Raw genomic sequence first — 19,252 nt, 5'->3', positions numbered from 1 at the left:
TCCTATATACATAAACCTCGCCAGCTCAGAGTGGCCATATTTACGCAAACAAGCGAGCACAGCGATTCAGCGGCGGTTAGTCGAACTACGCATCCCCTAACCGCAGGACGCTTCACCCCGGCTCGCGTTGCTTAGCGGTGTCCCCTTCCACGTTCGTCGGGGATTCACCTCCACTGTCGGATGCTCGCCTGTCAAGGTGGCGGGCACTGGCGACGCTTCGTCCCGCGAAAGGAACCGATAAAAACCTCCGTAGCATCTTTTTCTCGGGTAGACTTTCGACTGCACGAACGCCTGGAGACTGGCCCGGGAACCTTGGCCTGGTTGATCGGTCACTTAAGCAACTGGCCATCTCACAACGGCCAGGATCATATGGACAGCGAGGGGGTTAGCGCGGGCCATGTCGCGGGTTCGGCGCGATTTATGATGTCTTTTTAACCTAACCCCCTCCCCCCACTCCGCCGATCCGACCGGAAACCCCTTCGTTATTTTTCTTGGACGTTTTTTTCGTGTTTCCCGGTCAGTCCCGAACGTGTGCACGCACACCGATCCTGGGTTATCGATCTCTGCCGATGATGGCTGACAGCGCCAGCGCGCCACCCCCGTCGCGCGCATATCGCCACGTGCATATCCACCCCCGCGAACCGGGGTCGCGACATGCTCATGACGCGTGACGCCTGTCGAAAAGCCTCCCGTTCGATTCGGTTCCCGCTACTTTTATTTTCGGCAGCCACTGGACCGAGGGTGGCTGGCACGCTTATTAAACCTTTGAGTCTACCCGTTATGGTAATGACAATTTAAAAATTTCGTACATTTGGTGGAATAGAATTGCAATTGATTTTATATTAAATCGGCTTCGAGTTTAGTATTAACTTGCTGAAGTTGGGGGCAGATCACGGGGCTGCGAAGATTGCAAACCTAGGATTTTTAAGTTGCGTAAAATGCTCGGTCGAGAGCTGACCGATAATGTATATCGAGCCTAGTCCACATAGATTCCTAACGAAATTCTTTCTATTCATTCTACTAGAGAGTAAGTATAGAATACTCCATTAATGCATAAACTAGTTATCACAGTTTCAAGTAACTATTTCAGTAACTTCTCCCACAAAAATGTCAACAGAACAAAGGAACGTCAGCTAATGTAAACCGACCAAATGCATCATGACTACATTGGTTTTCATTAATTCGCATCAAACAAAAAGTGTTATTCATAACAATATCTTTGTAACATCTTAAGCTCAATAAATGTATACGGAAAGAAATCTGCTTTCCCTCGTGAAGCATAACCGCATTAAACTCGGATGTTTTTCAGTAGAAATATTTTAACATTCTCTGATGAGCTGAAGACGATATTTTATGAAACTAACTCGAAGAGAAACCTCACGTGCATTGAGGAACAAAGCTATTTTATTTCAATATTTCTCAAATTGATACATTATACAGAGTATAATATTAACACATTGAGCGCCGGACCCGTGAAAACGCGGGATTCTGAGTCTATCGCTTGAGCGCCGGCCTCGCAGTAATGCGGATTTCTGGATTTTCATTTCTAGATTTGACGAACATGCAATTAAAATGTACTATTTTACGAAAATGTATAATATTTAAAAAAATTTTTTTTCTACTCATTGATCAGATACAAGCGAATTGTTCTGGCACGGTTTATTTGATTAAGACACATATCAAAAAGAACGGCAGCTCAACCACCTAAACCCCGAGCGCACAGCCACCGGTACCTTTGCAGGTCAGAAGGGACGACATACCCCCTACCTCCACTACAATGTGGACGTAGGTTACACTAGCAACACTCCAATAGTTTAGCCTTCTGATTTGTCACTAAGGACACCGCCCTATCTCAGTATTTTTATATATATAGAGAGACATGGAGAGACTAGACAGACAGACATACATCACAAGTTCATAACAACCACACTACTCACTGGACAACACACACACTTTAACTTTGTAAACATATACACATTCCTTTCACTCAATATTAAACAAAATACAGTCCACTTTCGAACGAGAAAAGGAGAAGCCTTTTTTCATCACATCTATTTCACACAAGGTTAATTCGGCGTGTGAAAGTGTTACGCCACGTCCACTATTACTGCCTGGACAGCGTGCACGAACACGAATGAAGCCGGCGTTTGGGCTTTAAATGTCTCTTAAGTCACCGACGATCAATGTGTTAAATATCAAATTTTACAGTTTTACTGCGTGAAATCAAGTGGTAAGTCAAAGTCGCCTCTCGAATGCAAAGGGTTAATTTAGGAGTCACAGATAAAAGGGAGCCTAGCTTGAAAACTACCCTCGAGAAGCACCGCAGCCTCTTCCTGTTCTCCTGTGTACGTGTGATGTAAAAAGCCTCGAGCCATCCCAAATCGAAGCCCGTTTGACCGAGAAGCCGATACCCGCAGCCCCGTTGAAACGGGCAGCCGCGCGAGGTGGATACCGGGCATTTTTCGAGTATCCGATACTTTCTCGGCGGTATAGGCCGCTGATCCGACATTCCTTCTTTCGTCTGCCGACGAGCCTTCGATCCTGACGAGTCCGTGAAAGACAACGGGACGCGGAGGCCGAGAACGATCTCCTTCGAGAATTCGACGAGGACGCTTGACACGCGAGCAGGTCCACGACGAATGAACCGGAACATCGAAAAAATGCTGTGGAAAGCATGAGTCGACGGAAGCAGTGTCCACAAAGGCAGGGAGAGAACTGTGCGGGAATCATGAAAGTAGCGGTCCAGTCGCGGGATGAGAGGCATCAGCTCGGCATTATGAGAACCTGGTACGGTGAAACTGAAAATCATCTCGTCGTGTGGCGCAGATGCGGCGCAGATGAATAGCGTAGTCGCTTTTTGTCCTATTCCGTAGCAGATTACCAGATAATCTTGTTCGACACGCTGCGGTTTACCAAATTACACGACCCCTCTTTACTATCTATAGTAAATAGACTAAACGCTGCACTTCGTTTAATTAATTCTGATTTCCTATGTTTTGCTGCTTGATGAAGATTGTTAGAATTCTAGTCAAATCTTAAATACTAGCTATTTATTCTGTTGTTAAGTTAGGGGATGGTACTACTTAATCTCTTTTGGATCAATATTTCTAAAATTTCATTGGTGTTCTGTTAATTTCTTAATATTTCTCATCGAAAAGCGGCATGTAATTTATTTTACTGCCAGGTAATTTCAATGATTGAATATCACGGTAGAGATGAATGAAAAGGAAGTGGTCCGAGCGAGCGACCAAACTGGTCCAGGAATCTAAGATGAAACGGGTACCTGCTGTGCCTCTATGCTAGCCTGGTATAAAGATGTTGAAGATCATCTTAAGAAACAGTCCTCCACTGCGGAGTCTTGATCATCTCCTCACGAAACCTTGGGATCATTTGATTGCCCGTCTAACTGTCCGGGAAGCCAAGCAGCATGAGGTCTCTGAGAACAAGCCTAAATCATCCTGCTACAAAAAAAAAGTTTACAAGACAATAAACGTTTCTTTAATAGCAATGAAAGTTTCGATATTTATCTACCGGAATATCTATTAAATAAATAAACATTTATGACTACAATAACACATCATCAATCCAATAGCACTGCTACCGTAAGGCTATGGTACAAGTTATTTGCAAATATTATGTTCAGAGATTTAATAATATGAATGGAGTAGTGATGATTAAGCTTATGATACATCGCACAAATGAGATACTTATTTGCCAAGCAGTTCTGTTTTTATATCGATCACGTCACGCATGAATGAAACCGAATGGTATTGCTACATCACGCGTGCGTACTACTGCGCGCGTAACATGCTCTATAAGCTTGAAATAGCTCCTCGCGTTCCTGCGAGACTAATCGTTTCGAAGCACAAAAGTGAGTGGTGAACAAATGGTAAATCTGCAATGGCAACGTGGTAACGACTAAGAAAGCGAATCGCGTTGGTCTCTTCGCAGGGTGATCGTTAAGATGGCGACTCGTTCCCTCTTCTTTTGTGACCTCGTGGCACGTGAACTTTGTCATGTAATTGGTCCCCGCGAGATTCACGTTTCTACGTTCTCATGTAAGCCTGATACACCCGGGACAAGAAGGCGAGTGGTGAACCAATAGCCGAGAACGAAGCGAGATGAGAAGAACGTAAAATGGTCGCTCGATGAAGGAGAAAGTCGCCACCACCTCGTTGATGCAGGGCGATGCTAAAAACTGAAATTTTTCTAATGTAAAAGTAATTTATTTTTCTTTACCCTTTCTCTGTAGTAAACGTGTTAATGATACATGAAACAGTCAAACCTTTTTATTTTATATTATATAAATGGTGAATTGGAAATTTTAATGACACCATAATTTATAAGAAATACGCGATTTAATAAAAATGAATGGAAAGGGAAAGATATAGAAGATAGTGGGATAGGTGTAAGTTGTTGAAGAATGTTGAATTTTATAAATAGTTGTATGCTTCGTGATACTTTATTATTTGTTTATTGTTCATAATACTGTTTAGTTTACTTAAGTACTTGTGTACATGAAATATTTTGAAAAGTATTCAGGTATACTTAAAAGTAATTAGGTATACTACCTTAATTTAATTTAGTTACTGTTATTTTTGAACAATAATCGCTTAAAACTTTCTGTAATATTACAATGTGTTTCCAATAACATTACCGTACTTCTTTTTCCAAAAATCTACCGTCTCTTGCATCAGATTCTTCTCCATTTTCAATTCTTCATTAATATTCAGGTAATTATTGTCTGCCCCTATGGGTTCCCAATTCACAGTAACGACGTCGTCCAAGGTAGAAGTTGGGTTTCTGAAACATTCAATCATTTTGTCATTTCATCAAATAAAGAGAATGAAGTCGTAAACATTCATTAGAAATTGACATTGAAACCGGTGTTTACTTATAATTTGCAATTTAATGTTTAATATTACTAACTTGTCTTTGGCGAAATTTGTCCACAATTTAGTCATAATTTTCGTCATCTTCTCCCCGGAGGTGCCTGGTTCTGGTAAGTTCTTGAAGGCACCACCATAAAACAGGTAACCTAATTCATCGCCATGCGCAACACCTAGTCAGAACAACCACGCAATGATTTTAGAAAAAGGTAACACGTATTACTCAGATTGTAAAAATCAAATATTTGGTAAACAAAGATATAACCGTTTTACTAACGAAAATGACAACTCACTGTCGGTCATGCCGTATAAAGTTTTCATATATCCAAATGGCGCTTCATAAGTGAACAGATATGAGTAGATTGGAGCTGAATTTTTACTTTTGATATATTCCAATGGTATCAATGCTTGGGCGTTGATGAAGGTATCGCCTATCATCTGTAACATCGCAATAGAGAAGAATGTGCGGGAAGAAGGTTATAGAAAAACATAGAATTATATTGTACATGGATCTTCATAAATTACCTTAACGTACTCGTTCATGTCCTCCTTGGTAACGTCCTTCTCTCCAAAATAGTGCATCTTCAGACATTGTCCATTCTTTTTAAACATTTCTGGATCGGTAATGTTCAAATCGTCTGGTAGGAACAATTCTGGTTCGGTGTTCAGTACCTCGATATTGTTCAACATCCCTGCGTAGTTAATTAAATGAATACTCACTTTTTATACGCCTCGATTTCTGATAATCAAGATAGTACATACCCTGCACAAACAGTGAACCTTCATCAGCGACCAATCCTGTCATAAATGGCACGTCGGCAGCTCTACCGGTCTTTATTAAGGACCAAGTATCCGTTGTCAGGAACATGTCTTGGCCTAAATCATTCTCGACCGAAGGAACGAACGCAGCTAGATGCCCATTCAAAGGATTCTGCAATGAAGACAAAAACGAAGCATGTTTCTCATTAACTGTTTCCTTTTTTACTAATAAAGATTATGTCATCAAGTTCATCGTAATATTTTAGCATTATAAATTGCTAATGTACATTACCAGAGACTTAGTCACTTCGTCACTGCCTGCAATGATGTCTTTCACATCAAACTCGGAGAGTTTCTGCACCAACTCCGCGGAATCTGTAGTTTTTATTCCTAGAGCCTCCCCTAATTTAAAAGCGAGTTCCCTTGGGTTTTTTTGCAGTGCGTATTGACCGAGCATCGATCCACTTTGATCAATGGCAGCGTTGAATAACCCTAGAGGCGAACGAACAGGTTAAAATTTATTTCCTAATTAAACATTTTGGAATTTAACTTCGTAACTGCTTGAATAGATACTTATACGTTAGGTCTTCAACCTAATTAAATTAATTGATTACCTTCGGACATAGGAGAGAACATGTGATACTGAACAGACGCTCCTCCAGAACTCTGGCCAAAGATGGTGACTCTATTCGAAGAGCCCCCGAAGAAATGTATGTTATCTTTCACCCATTTCAACGCCATCACCTGGTCCTTCATGCCGGCGTTCCCAGGAGCATTTTTATCTCCCGTATTCAAATATCCTGAAACATAATATATTAATTAAATCGAAAGCTACGATTGTTCGAAGATACAAAAAATGGGATTTAGAGACTTGGCGTATCATTTAAGTAAATTAATTTAACTGAATTCTAACATTTATGAAAATTTGTTAAATATTTAATGTAACATAAGTTCGTACCAAGGGCGCCAAGTCTGTAATTAACAGTAACCAAGATGACATCCTCCTCGACCAAAAAGTCAGGACCAAAGAGAATATCATCAGCTGTGCCACTGTTCCATGCGCCAGGGTGGAACCACACCATAACCGCTTTGTTGGCCTCTTTATCCAAAACTGGAGTGTACACGTTCAGATAAAGACAATCCTCTTCACCTACAAGACCCTTCTTGATCATACAGTAGAATGGACAAGCGGAACGATGCTTTGTTGCATCGTACACGCCTTCCCAAGGATTAGCTGGCTCTGATATCTGAAAATTCCGATCGAATTTCCTTAAATTTAATAATCCATAATCATCTATTCACAATATATAATTCACATTTTAACAACACAATTTTCTATTGCATTCTTAACTTAAATCCTTGGAACTTGAATAGTATCTAGCGAAAATGAAATACTCGGCGAGATCTTTTTTATTGCAAGTACTCTCGATTCGAATGATAGATATTCAATAATTTAAAGAATTTACGATTCGTTAATAAGGTGAAAATTTAAACAACTCTAAATAATCACTCACGCGAAACTTGTGGGGTCCGACATTTGGTTTCGCGTAAGGTATCCCTTTGAAGCTGTAGTAACCCTTATTATTGTAGACAGTCTCGGTCTTCAACCCTTTAAGGATCCCTTGAGGTATCTCCAACTGAACATCTTGCTCTGCATGCACACAAAGCAGCACAAATCCGTATAACAGGTACTTGAACAGCCACATGTCGAGTTACTGGAACGCGAATTGTCATTAGACGCTTAATAGCCTTGCTTTTATAGAGAAGCACATCCTGTCTAGAATCGGCTATCAGCGGTTTATAAAGGACAGTCAGCGGAAAAATACATTATATAACTGTTGCATGAAGGGAATGTGCCCGCGCAAACATGGATTATCCGCAGCAATGACAATGGGGAATGATTTTCGGATAACTAAGCGAGGAACATCCTGAAGTAATCTTTATTTTTCAACGCATTATTGTAATCGTAATTCATTGGTGCTTCCGGTTTTATTAGGTAATGCAGGAAATTTAAGTGGCGAGTAATTGTTTACTCTATTAATCCTAATTGCCGTTTATTATTCTGGAACTAATAATTGAATTCTTGAGAAATAAGAACGTGATCGACAGGTATTAAACATGACTCGGTCAAAGAATAATCTATACTCTACAGTCCAAACTATAATGTTTGAAGCAACGAGTATTTGCAATTATTCTTTCGCGCAGTTTACATTGTTAATATTTTCTATATAGTCCTTTTAAAGTCTTATTTATGTAATTGCTTTTAATTGAATTCTTTAGGATTTGTTAACACAATTATAGGGACGAACGTTGAAAGATTCATATCTTCAAGACCGTCGTAAAATAAAGCACGAGAATCTCAATTCCCGCATAAAATTCAAATGATTCTACTGGAATGATTACACTATAAAAATTCGCACGACATAAATTACACTTTTGAACAATTGCTTCAAAGATATCTCCCTTGAACTAATTAAAAACCAATTAACGAGGTGTCAAGATCTTCAGAATAAATTCGTCTAAAGGAAATATTCTAAAAAATAATGAAACGACACGTTACCAATGTTCGCCATTTATCCGTTTAACCGAGTTCCTCCGAGGAACGTTTCAAAATATAATTTTTCATAACTGTGCACGAGATAAAAATCCGGTGAAAGAATACATGTCAGATCGCTAAGAAATTGCGGAGACAGGTTCGCGTGACTTGTCGCGACCGAGAATGGAGAAAAGAAGGAAAAAGTGTCGCCCGCCCTTCGAGCCCTTGAACGCTTACACGAGCGCGGGCATGGAAAACTTGCGCGGTGAAAATTGTAAAGTTACAACAGAGTAAAACTCGCTTTCACCGCACTCCTACTACCCTAGTAACATATTTAATATTACTTGATATTTACGTTAAATTATTAAATTAAACAATTCGGTAACCGGTTGCCCTGGACACGCCGTACAGACGCGACGGAAAGTTTGTTCCCGTCGTTTCTGTAACCGTGTATCGATTTTCCAAGGTTTCAGCAATGGAACAGATGTAACAGGTTTATTGGTCGTGAAAATCGAATGAATTTCCATATTTTTAAATGGCGAAATACCTGTCGAGGAGCAGGTGATTATTGCGAGTGGCATTTCGGCCGTGGAAATCACTAATAATTAAATAAAAGCTAATGTGCGAATATCTGGACCGATCGAAACGTGGATTTCGGAATGGCTGACCTCCTCGATGAATCTGATTCCCTGCTATGTGAGCACCACTCAGCACACCCTCTGGATTCCCACAGGACCTGTTTAAATACTCGTACCGTGAACCCGGCATTCTTGTCCCTTTCACTTCGCGCGACACGGTGGCCAATCACTATCGACCAATTCATTCTTAACGCATGACAGAGACTGTTAATTCATTGCACTGAGTTTGTCAGAATTAAATTCACTGTTTTGTATAAAGAACATATTTGCATTGAGTGAATATTGGTTTATTTATTCTTAACAAATCACCTGAGTTTGTAATAAATACATTTTTTTTATGGGAAAAAGAATGTTAATTTTGTGGAATTTTGTATGAAGTATGGTCTGAACGATAATGACAGATGTTTTTATATGATCATTATTGAAAAAATAAATCGAAATGAATTTTGTTTATATCGAAATTTTCAGAAAATTCGGGTTTTATATAGGTTCATGTAAGCGTTCGTGGAGAAGTAGTCTGTCTACTGCTTGCTATTTCTACTTATTATTCATCGTGTGAAGTATAAGTCATAGACTATTGTTTTCCGTGTATGTTGAATTAATTTTTAGATATTTTATGGAACCTAAATTCTTCGGATAATGAATAATCAATGAAAGAATTGTTGTTAATTATTTATTGAAGAATGATAGTGTCTGATTTCTGAATTCTGAAGAAATTCTAAGAAAAAACACTTAAGGCAGATAATATATTCCTATATGTTTATATATTTGTATTGATAAATAACATATAATGTACACACTTTATAGATTAAATACATAGATTCACATATTCTAACTTGATTATACTTCCTTTAATATTATTTTATAAAAAGTTTCAATCCTTTGTAAAGAGAACTCCTACAATATATACTTATTTAAAACTGTACATTTCACCGGGGGCGTAGCTCAGATGGTAGAGCGCTCGCTTAGCATGCGAGAGGTACCGGGATCGATACCCGGCGCCTCCAAATATCGGAAGTTTCGTTTTTTACTACCTTTTTTTATTTTAAACGATAAAATATTTCATTAAAAACAAGTAAATACATTTCACTACGCAATTACATGAATATTTGAATTAAAAATATATTAGAATATAAAATAAAACAGTTACTGGCTAAATATTTTAATTTTATTTTTTATCTCCTGGAGTTCTAAATATGATAAAATATATTTATATGATAAATATATGTCTCCAGGTGGGATCGATGCACTGCTCGACGAATATAAAATCCCTGAGCCACTTCTGGACTACAATGGAGCAAAGAGATTTCACTGTCCACCAAGGGGCAACAAACAGCCACCAAACAGGCAGGACACTTCATTAAGACTGAAACAATTACGATCAGAAATGGTCCGCATTGCTTCTATCCAAGGACCACCTCTGAATGGATATATTGTCACTTCAGACGATGCACATCAGGTAATTAAATATTGTACATTATGCACATCAATCATTTGGTGTACTGTAAACAACTTTTCCAATAACTGTACTACATATGTTCATGCAATTATACATATTTGAAGGTCTATATACAAACAAGGGGAGAAAATATTCAAATTAAGATATTGAAATATTTATTTTTCTGAATTTTGTATATTTCTAAACATGCTGCACGTGCATGAACATTTGCAGTCTACAAGCGAGTATTTTGATATGTTCTATCATAGTGAAACAGCTAATATCAATGTTGCCTTTTCATCAACCTGAAGACATATGTGTAAACTTAACGTTGCAGACAGTGAACTACGTTAGTCACGGCCATGGGGGGCCGTTGGAGGTATAACTCGCGTAAGACATCGCGTTTGCAAATATCTGATGCTTCCCCTGAGTTTACCAGTTTGTCAAGAACTCAGTTTTGATGGCACTGAGATTGCGCCTTAATATTCTCGATCATAAGCTCCCGATCGTCAGCATCCCCTAATTTCGCCGCGGTGCTTTTTAATCCCGAGTGCTGTTCCGTTTCAATTAAATATCATTAATCGTCAAGAGCTTTGCAATCTTAAATATTAACAACTGGTATTGCTTATAATTCCCTTATAAACCTGTAATGAAAGCATCAACTTTACCATTAGAGCGAATCGCTGGATCCACGAGATATGAGAAGAGAATTCATCACCGGATTCTATGGCAGTGCCGGAGAGGCTGTTATTACGTTGAACAAGGCTGTGTTTTGGACTGATGGGAGATATCACGATCAAGCTGACCAACAGCTTGATTGCAATTGGATACTTATGAAACGTGGCAGAGAAAACGTAAGTTTCCATTCGAATTAAGATTTTAAATTCTCTGATTTCTATGTATAGATAGGTGCATACTATAATTATTAAAAAATGAAATAACATTTCAATATGATGACATTAGTACAGCGTTGCAATATATTTATCTTAGTAAATTAAGAGATAATATTTTACAATCGGATTAACCCTTTGCAAACGAACGCCGACATCTCGGCGAGATGAAATTTTCACATTTGATGAAATACTAAACTTTAAACGAATGATTTAATTACTTGCATAGCAAATGATCAGTGTATAGTTTCCTTTTTTTCTATTGTTTAAACATTCGATGTGTAATTTACCTTCATATGTTACAAGCGTTGCGTACTTTGATGAACCTTCGTCCGCAAAGGGTTACATGTTAACACATTGAATGCCGTGGCGGTCACCGATGGCCCCTAACCGAATCGATTACTATAGTTTACTCCGTTAAACTTGATTATTCGAAAAGAAGTGACATTCAGCTAGATAAACATGCAATAATAATCGTGCAATTCAAATCAAATTGATGTAATATTATATTTCTTCGATTCGGGTATTTTGCTCTATGAAATCGTACGGCATTCAACGTGTTAACATAATAGTATCATGATTTTTATATCCATAATGTAAAAAATATTTTAATCATTCGTAATATACTCGAGGATGTCGTTTTTATGAAATATATATGTAGGTTTGTACTTATTCAATGTACGTATGTATTCAGTATTTCGGGGTGATGTAATATATGTAGTACCGCTTGTCGCCACTAGATGGACACCGAGTTGAACGCTCTCTCGCTGCTGAAATAATACACTGAATAGCATATATACCTTCGTCGCACCGAGGAAAAGCAAGATCGTACTTCACAGGATCATTTCTGTAGTAGATCTTCTTTTCGATCTCTGCCCAAACAGAGAGTTGATGTAACCACGATGAGGAGGCGTAGCTCCTTTCCCTGAGCGTGAGGAAGACTCGAGGAGTTGACACTGTTCGATTCCTCAGTCATCGATGATCGTTCACCCCTTGCACTCAGTGCAAGGGGCCTGGGAATTGGGGCTTTCTGAGTGGTTCTTCTTGTATATTTAATATCCAAACATAAGTTTTATTTTTAGTTATTAAAGATCAATTATTCGAAACTTTTGTAATTAAATAATTTGATTAACTAAATTATCTAATAATAAAATACGTCATCTCTTTTTATTCTTTTCTAAATCGTATTAAGTATTTGTATAACGTTATGAAAGATGAAGTTTTTATTTTACCAATTTGATGTATAATGACATTAAGTTTAACTTTAATAAAACAGTAAACATATAATGATATATAATAATGATAAATAACTTTGATATATAATGGTATTAAGTTGTACTTTGCTAAGGCAGTAAACGTTATTTATTATACACTTACAAAATATGTAATATAATAAATATTTTATAATGAATACATTTTTTAAGTATTTGCCAAAATTCAGAAAATTAACTTTGTCATCATTCGCGATGTATCAGAATTAACAAAAATAATGACTGCGCATTGCGTTAAGTGCAACGTTTCATAAAATCTATTTATCAATCTGAATCCCTTTAACGATTAAATATTTCCAATCACGTAGGTACCCACGCTAACAGAATGGCTGAAACACGAATTTCAAAGCAACCTTTCAGTACGTATTGGCGCTGATCCAACGTTAGTTTCCGCCGTCGACTGGGAAACTTGGGAAGAGAAATTAGGTAATGAATCCTGTCTGAAAAGCATTAAACCTGTCGGTGTGAACAAACATTCGATTTATATGTATCGTTGCACAGTTTGTCAGCGAGCAAACCTACAAACGTCGGCGCCGCACTAAAACATCGCGCGCGCCAACTTAAATGAACTTTTAATTCACTCACGTCCCTATGTTTGACGAATTTATGGTCTCATCTGTTTCCAATCCAATTTACCGTGAGAAATTTAACCCTTTGCACTCGAGATGTGACTCTCAGTCACCACTCGATTTGATACAACAAAACTTTTAAGTTGAGTATTTAGTATTCTAAATGAAACTTTGTACTGCAATGTAAAATATTTAAATAAAATACCTTTGTTGCTTAATTTATCTGTGAACTATCGTTAAATCAGTTTCAAACAATGTCGTTCATATCTCGCCGGAGAATGCTGGATATTTTCAGTAAAACACATTCGAGTGCAAAAGATTAAAAGACAAGCGTCAAATTAATTTATTTACTTGCCATCTCTTGAAAAGGGCATATAAATTGTTGGAAAAATGAGATCATTGATCCCTTGTCGTACAATGACGAGCGAGACTCGCGATGAAGATTTCTAGACTAATTTAACCACAATCAAGTTGCTCATTAGCCACGGATCAAAGGAAACAACTATTTTGCTACCAATGTATTATCTTTAAATGAAATATCCACTTGAAGTAGAATGGACAATTTCACTGCATTTCTTCCAAATTGTCGCTAGTTTTTACTTGACACGAACTTAGTATCGAAAGTAAATAGTACGCCAATGGGTTAACATTAGAACTACCGAGTACTCAAACTAACTTTTGAAAATTTCTTCGTGAGAGCCACAAGTGTATTATCAAGATTTCAATTGATTTATACGTCAATTTAAGTATTACTAAATCAGTTTCCGCAATAATCTCTCAATCAAGTATCTGCGCGTTCTCAATGATTATAAACGAAGAAATCGAGAATGGGTCATTCTGACCCATCCGGCAGTTCTAGTGTTAATGCTGGAAGGGTGTTACACTGTTAGAAGTACGAATGATGATGGTTAACACGTTGAATGCCGCACGATTTTAAAAATAAAAATACACAAAATGGAAGAAACTATAATATTAAATCATTTGATCGTGACTTTATTATAACGTCTTTGAAGAACACGTCTAGCTCTTTCAAGTTCTCGAACGCGAGTGACACTAACCACCCAAAAGTAAGTTGGAGTCCGTTTTCGGCCTTGCCGGAGAAGTCTCTCATTCGCGTGACAAAATCCAGACACATCTGGTTGCCTCTCTATCGCCTTCGTTTAGACTAAAGATACATGAAGCTTGGGAATTTTTGCTTTCACTAGCTTGGCATTAGTAATAATTCAACATTCTTCTAGCTGGACGTCACGAGATTAAGTGACATTATTTGTAATATATAAATGTTTCCAAATAACCGTTTCATCGAGTGAACTACAGTAATTCAATTTGGTTGGAGGCCACCGGTGACCCCCGCGGCGTTCAACGTGTTAAGAGATAGAAACGTCGTCCATCTTCGTCGGACGATACCATCCCCAAATTAACGATAGCGTTCATGTTCAGCGAATTCACCCGTAAAATTGGTTCCTGTCCGTAACAACCTGGTGGACTTGATCTGGCAGGTCGGCCGACCGAATTACAATCCGCACGCGGCTTATCCGCTGCTGGACAAGTACGCCGGAAAAGCCTGGCAGGAAAAGGTCCAGTTGGTCCGTGCGGAAATGGAAGCGTCGAACGCCGACGCGTTCGTCGTCACCGCGCTCGACGAGATAGCCTGGCTATTCAATATTCGCGGATACGACCTGCCCAACACGCCCGTGTTACGGGCGTACGCTGTCGTTACCCTGGGTTCGATCCACCTGTACACGCCGCGGCAGAAAATTCTGCGCTCCGTCGAGGTGCATTTGAAGATGGACTATTGCAACCACGAGAACTGCGTGAAGTAAGGGCACCAGTGAAAACGAGCCGTCCGATTTTTTAAACTTTACTCACGTGTGCGTTTCTTTACAGCTGGCATAATTACACGTCCATTTGGTACGATTTGCGAACTATGTCTCAAGCGTGGAACACCGTGTGGCTGCCGACGCAGTGCGGTTATACTCCAGGCGCCTCCATGGAAGTATTCAATTCTGTAGGTACTAATTCAAGACAATTGAACTTAGGAAGTTTTCAACCCTTCGCGGACGAATATCGACATTCCGAGGCGGAAATTTCATGTTCGGAAAACTAAATCGTAGACAAATGATTTGATTAGTCGGGCAACAAGAGGTCGGTACTTAGTTTCCTTTTTTTCTGTTAATTAAGCAATTGATGTATAATTTAGCTTGATCTATTGAAGGTTTTACGTTTCAAAGAATCTTCGTCTGTGAAGGGTTAATAGTTGAATAATGGTTAGGATAACATATTGGATAGAGATAATTATTTAACACGTTGACTGCCACGAGAAACAGCGTTTTATGTATCACTTATCCTTTCTATAGCAAAGGTACGAAGAAAGGATTATTCTTTCATATGAAAATTCTTATATTACCCTGTCGTCTAGTTATTTACGTCGCAGAAAATTTGTATTCGAAATCAATTATTTTCCAAGTCATCATTATTTTCTTGTAATTTGAAAGCTCCGGTCATCGATCGCCGTGGCAGTCAAAGTATTAACAAACATAAGTTTCCTGACAGTGCATGTTAACGAAAATATACGTGAACTAATGTAAAATCTTAATGCGAAACGTGCCTCAGCCCATTGACGCATACAATCGTCTATGGGTGTCACATATATTACCAGCACAAATCCTATCGAATACTTCTTAGATTTCATTCAAAATGACCCATTCGTTCTTTTACAATTATTGAAAAGATAGCATTGACTTAGATAAAATTGACTCAGTAACACGTGAATTATAAGTCAATTGAATCTCAATAGCTGCACTCTTAGAGTCCCTACAGAAAAATCCGAAAACTTCAATTTGACTGCTCGGTAGTTCTAGTGTTAATAAAGAAAAGAAGTCATTTAACGGAATACTGTGCGTCAATCGGTTAAAAGCGACACTCGGCAATGATTCTCGGAATAGCGTCGAATACACAGGGACCGGTTCAGCTGCGCATGTATTAGAGCGGATAATCCTAGGCGAACATACACCTTCCGCTTCATGTTACCCTAGTCTCGTAGAGCTTGTTGAGCTTAGCTTGATCGCCACGTGACGAGCTGACACACCTCCGTAGACGTAGACCAAACACGGACAAGCACTCTTTCGCGCGGCCCGCCGTATTCTGATTACTGAAATGTCTAGACACAGATGGCGGGCAACAAGACAGCATGCAAAACGCTGTAACTGGTCGGACGCGGTCGTACCACTGTGGCGTGTCGGTTTACCTTCTCCTCGGCATGCTAGCCGGAGCTTAGGGACGCCTGGACGCCCGCGGCATCGGACACCAGGGTCTAATCCACTGGCTGCTACCAGTCAGTTCGCTTCTGCACTTGCCGTGCGGATAACGCTTGCCGCTCGAGCCCTAAGATGCTGAGCGGCGAAGTTTATTGCTACCCTTCAGTTGACACGTTGACTGACACGACGGTCACCGATGACCCGGAGCTCTCAAATTGCTGAAGAACAATTGCAATAAGAAACTTGATTTTAAACAAAAATATTTAGTAGGATAAGTAGCTAGATCACAATGTAATGTGATTATGCCTTTGTTATTGAAGAATAAATATTACTATTCAAAACGCTAGAAATTCTCGTGGCAGTCAACGTGTTAAATCCTTGAACTACCACCGCATATATGCGTCCGACGGAAACCATCGATTTGGTCGAGAAACTCATGCGTTCGGTGAAAACAACCGATAGTACTAATATCCTATTTATCCTCTGGAGAATCTGTGCATGTACGTATCTACATATGTCTAGAATTTGACATCTTCGAGCGCTATGAACGAAAATCGCGTTTAAGCAGAAATGTGCGCTAGTAGTTTCACCCTCTTTTAATTTTAATTATGGCACTTTTTCGATTTACGGGCCACAATGTTTCGTTGTACGACCAAAAATGCCGTTGGCGACCTTCTGTTTAGTTTCAAACAATTAATTAATTTAATAATTAAAATCATCGTTTGACAACTTTGTTGTCCAATTGATTTTTAGATCCCATCGGAGAAACGTTTACCGAAACCTTCACCAGTGGTGAATCTTCGAGCACAAAAGAATCCAGTCGAGGTGGAGGGTATGCGAAGATCTCACCTGAGGGACGCTGTGGCGATGTGCGATTTTTTAGCGTACATGGAGGAGCAGTACGAATTGAACTCGGATGGTTGGGACGAGATGCAGGTGGCCAGGTTGGCGAACGAGTTCCGTTACGAGCAGGACAACAATAAGGGCATCTCGTTTCCGACCATCGCTGGGTATGGGCCTCATGCAGCGATTCCCCATTACGAACCCAACAATCTCACGAATATCATGATCGGGAAGACGTCCACCTTAGTGGTGGACTCTGGAGGTCAATATTTAGGTAAAGAATTGCTCAAAATAATTATCTCACATTCTGATTAACTTAAGAATATAATTCGAATTTTCCCTGTATTCTTATTAAAAAAAGTTCTGTGACATTCTGGGAAACCTATAGTATGATTAATATTAAAATAACTTGAAAATTTCAAGAGCAAATGATTGATTTTCACGATCCTACATTCCTTCCAAATATTTTTTACACTTTTTGGGTAACAGATGGAACAACCGATATAACGAGGACCCTCCATTTCGGAATTCCAACTGAGGAGCAAAAGAAAGCGTACACCAGGGTCTTAATTGGAGCGATACAATTATCATCCATGGTATTCCCGAGTACCTTAAAGTCCAGTCACCTGGATGTTGTCGCAAGATCTCCATTATGGAATGTCGGTTATGATTACTTGCATGGAACTGGCCACGGGATCGGTCACTTCCTGTCTGTACACGAATGTTCGTATCTTCGCATTCAAACAATTAAGCATTTACTAAAACAATTTATCATGTTATCTGCCAATTCGTTTTCACTTTATTGTTGAACTTTTGAGAATTTACTAAAAAGTAATTTCATTAACACTAGAACTGCTGAGCATTTAACACGATTAATATGTAATCCCTATAAAAATTGTAACAATAGATTATAGTATTCATGTGAAATTATTTATTTTCAAGATCTTTTCGAATGTTTAATGCTTTTGAGACATTAATAATTACGAAACAAGAAATCGAAACCAGTCATTTTGACTGGTACGATAGTTCTAGTGTTAAATAAGCTAAGCTTAGTTCGTAAGTTAAGTAGAATTAACTGTCTTTCAAAATTTTCTTCGGGAGATATGAAATTTGTTTAAGCAAAGTTTACTATGGGTAATTAGCTTTACTGATTGTGTTATCTGAATTTCCAGCACCTATTAGCATATCCTACATGCAAGTTGCAACATCAGACGAAGGATGCGGGCCAATTGAACTGCGGCCAGGATATTTTTTGTCCAACGAACCAGGATACTACAAGAAAGGCGATTTCGGCGTGCGATTGGAGAACATCCTCGAGGTCGTAGAAGCGAGTAAACCGGTAACTTTCGAACAAAATTCTCTTTTAAAAGCTTATTAGGTATTTTAATCTGCAAACGTAACTGTAACGTTCTTGTAGGGAGACACGGAAACATTTCTAAAATTCAGAGACGCAACTCTGGTACCATACGAGCCGAAATTGATTGACACTAGCATGTTGACTCCATCCCACGTGAGTTTATTTATTCGCACAACGTATTTACACAATCAGTAAACGCGGTCCAATAGCCGGAAATATAATTAATGAAATACAAAAATGAGATACAAAAATAAAAAAAAAAATTAAGAACCATCAAAAGTTGAAGAAGTATACTGTGAATTTTTGTAAATTAAATTTCTGCAGAAATGGTGGTTAAATAATTATAATCGTCGAATTCGGGACGAAGTTGGGCCAGAATTAAAAAGGAGACTTAAAATGAACGCTTTCGACTGGTTGCTGAGAAAAACTGCAGTCATTCCGGAGTCGAGTCCGGTCGATAAGGGATTACTTTTCGGCCACTCTCACTCGTCACCTTCCACGTTTAAACAATTCCATGTGTTAGTTCTCGTTGTCTTCATCTATCATGCACTACCTAGTAAGTAAAACTTGATCACATTTGAAATGAATAAAAATGATGAAAATCTTCTCTAAATATTCGTTTATGTTTCAGGTCTTTCCTATATATGGAGTTAATTAAAAGGAGGGAAAGCATTAGTTTGTGAAATTTTAGCGAGTGAAAATAAATGGATCAATTTTAAGTTATTTGTATAATAAATAGTTTATTTGAAATGTTATATTTATATAAATATAAAGATGTATTACATCATCTTTTATCGCGACTAGT

The 19,252-nt window shown here is 38.6% G+C and overlaps 2 protein-coding genes and 2 non-coding genes across 5 annotated transcripts in view; 3 read left to right on the top strand and 1 right to left on the bottom strand.

Moving 5' to 3' along the window:
• LOC116432813 (xaa-Pro aminopeptidase 1) overlaps positions 1 to 19,228 on the top strand; it is a 40,388-nt gene extending 21,160 nt beyond the window's left edge. The window contains exons 2-13 of one of the 2 annotated variants that reach the window (XM_031990213.2): positions 10,058 to 10,281; positions 10,598 to 10,639; positions 10,935 to 11,114; positions 12,730 to 12,847; positions 14,431 to 14,809; positions 14,878 to 14,998; positions 17,001 to 17,364; positions 17,580 to 17,813; positions 18,263 to 18,429; positions 18,508 to 18,600; positions 18,772 to 19,003; positions 19,079 to 19,228. In XM_031990213.2, coding sequence (XP_031846073.1) covers positions 10,058 to 10,281; positions 10,598 to 10,639; positions 10,935 to 11,114; positions 12,730 to 12,847; positions 14,431 to 14,809; positions 14,878 to 14,998; positions 17,001 to 17,364; positions 17,580 to 17,813; positions 18,263 to 18,429; positions 18,508 to 18,600; positions 18,772 to 19,003; positions 19,079 to 19,101 — 2,177 coding nt within the window. In that variant the 3' untranslated portion in view covers positions 19,102 to 19,228. The remainder of the gene's footprint in view (positions 1 to 10,057; positions 10,282 to 10,597; positions 10,640 to 10,934; positions 11,115 to 12,729; positions 12,848 to 14,430; positions 14,810 to 14,877; positions 14,999 to 17,000; positions 17,365 to 17,579; positions 17,814 to 18,262; positions 18,430 to 18,507; positions 18,601 to 18,771; positions 19,004 to 19,078) is intronic. The other variant, XM_031990215.2, reaches the window with a different exon arrangement.
• Positions 4,427 to 7,388, bottom strand: LOC116432819 (esterase FE4). Its single transcript, XM_031990231.2, has 9 exons — positions 7,163 to 7,388; positions 6,607 to 6,895; positions 6,263 to 6,448; positions 5,941 to 6,140; positions 5,652 to 5,820; positions 5,415 to 5,581; positions 5,183 to 5,327; positions 4,930 to 5,062; positions 4,427 to 4,803 (listed from the first exon to the last, which is right to left on the bottom strand). Exons 1-9 carry the CDS (start codon positions 7,352 to 7,354, stop codon positions 4,632 to 4,634), a joined length of 1,653 nt encoding a protein of 550 aa, XP_031846091.1. The 5' UTR covers positions 7,355 to 7,388; the 3' UTR covers positions 4,427 to 4,631.
• TRNAA-AGC (transfer RNA alanine (anticodon AGC)) lies at positions 9,757 to 9,829 on the top strand. Its single transcript has one exon. It is a non-coding gene; the product is annotated as a tRNA-Ala (tRNA).
• LOC116432848 (small nucleolar RNA U3) lies at positions 11,973 to 12,189 on the top strand. Its single transcript, XR_004236180.1, has one exon. It is a non-coding gene; the product is annotated as a small nucleolar RNA U3 (small nucleolar RNA).
• Positions 19,229 to 19,252: the final 24 nt, after the last annotated feature.

The sequence above is a fragment of the Nomia melanderi genome, chromosome 9 (assembly GCF_051020985.1).
Source record: "Nomia melanderi isolate GNS246 chromosome 9, iyNomMela1, whole genome shotgun sequence".
NCBI lineage: Eukaryota > Metazoa > Arthropoda > Insecta > Hymenoptera > Halictidae > Nomia > Nomia melanderi.
This window is presented reverse-complemented; position numbering and strand designations above follow the sequence as displayed.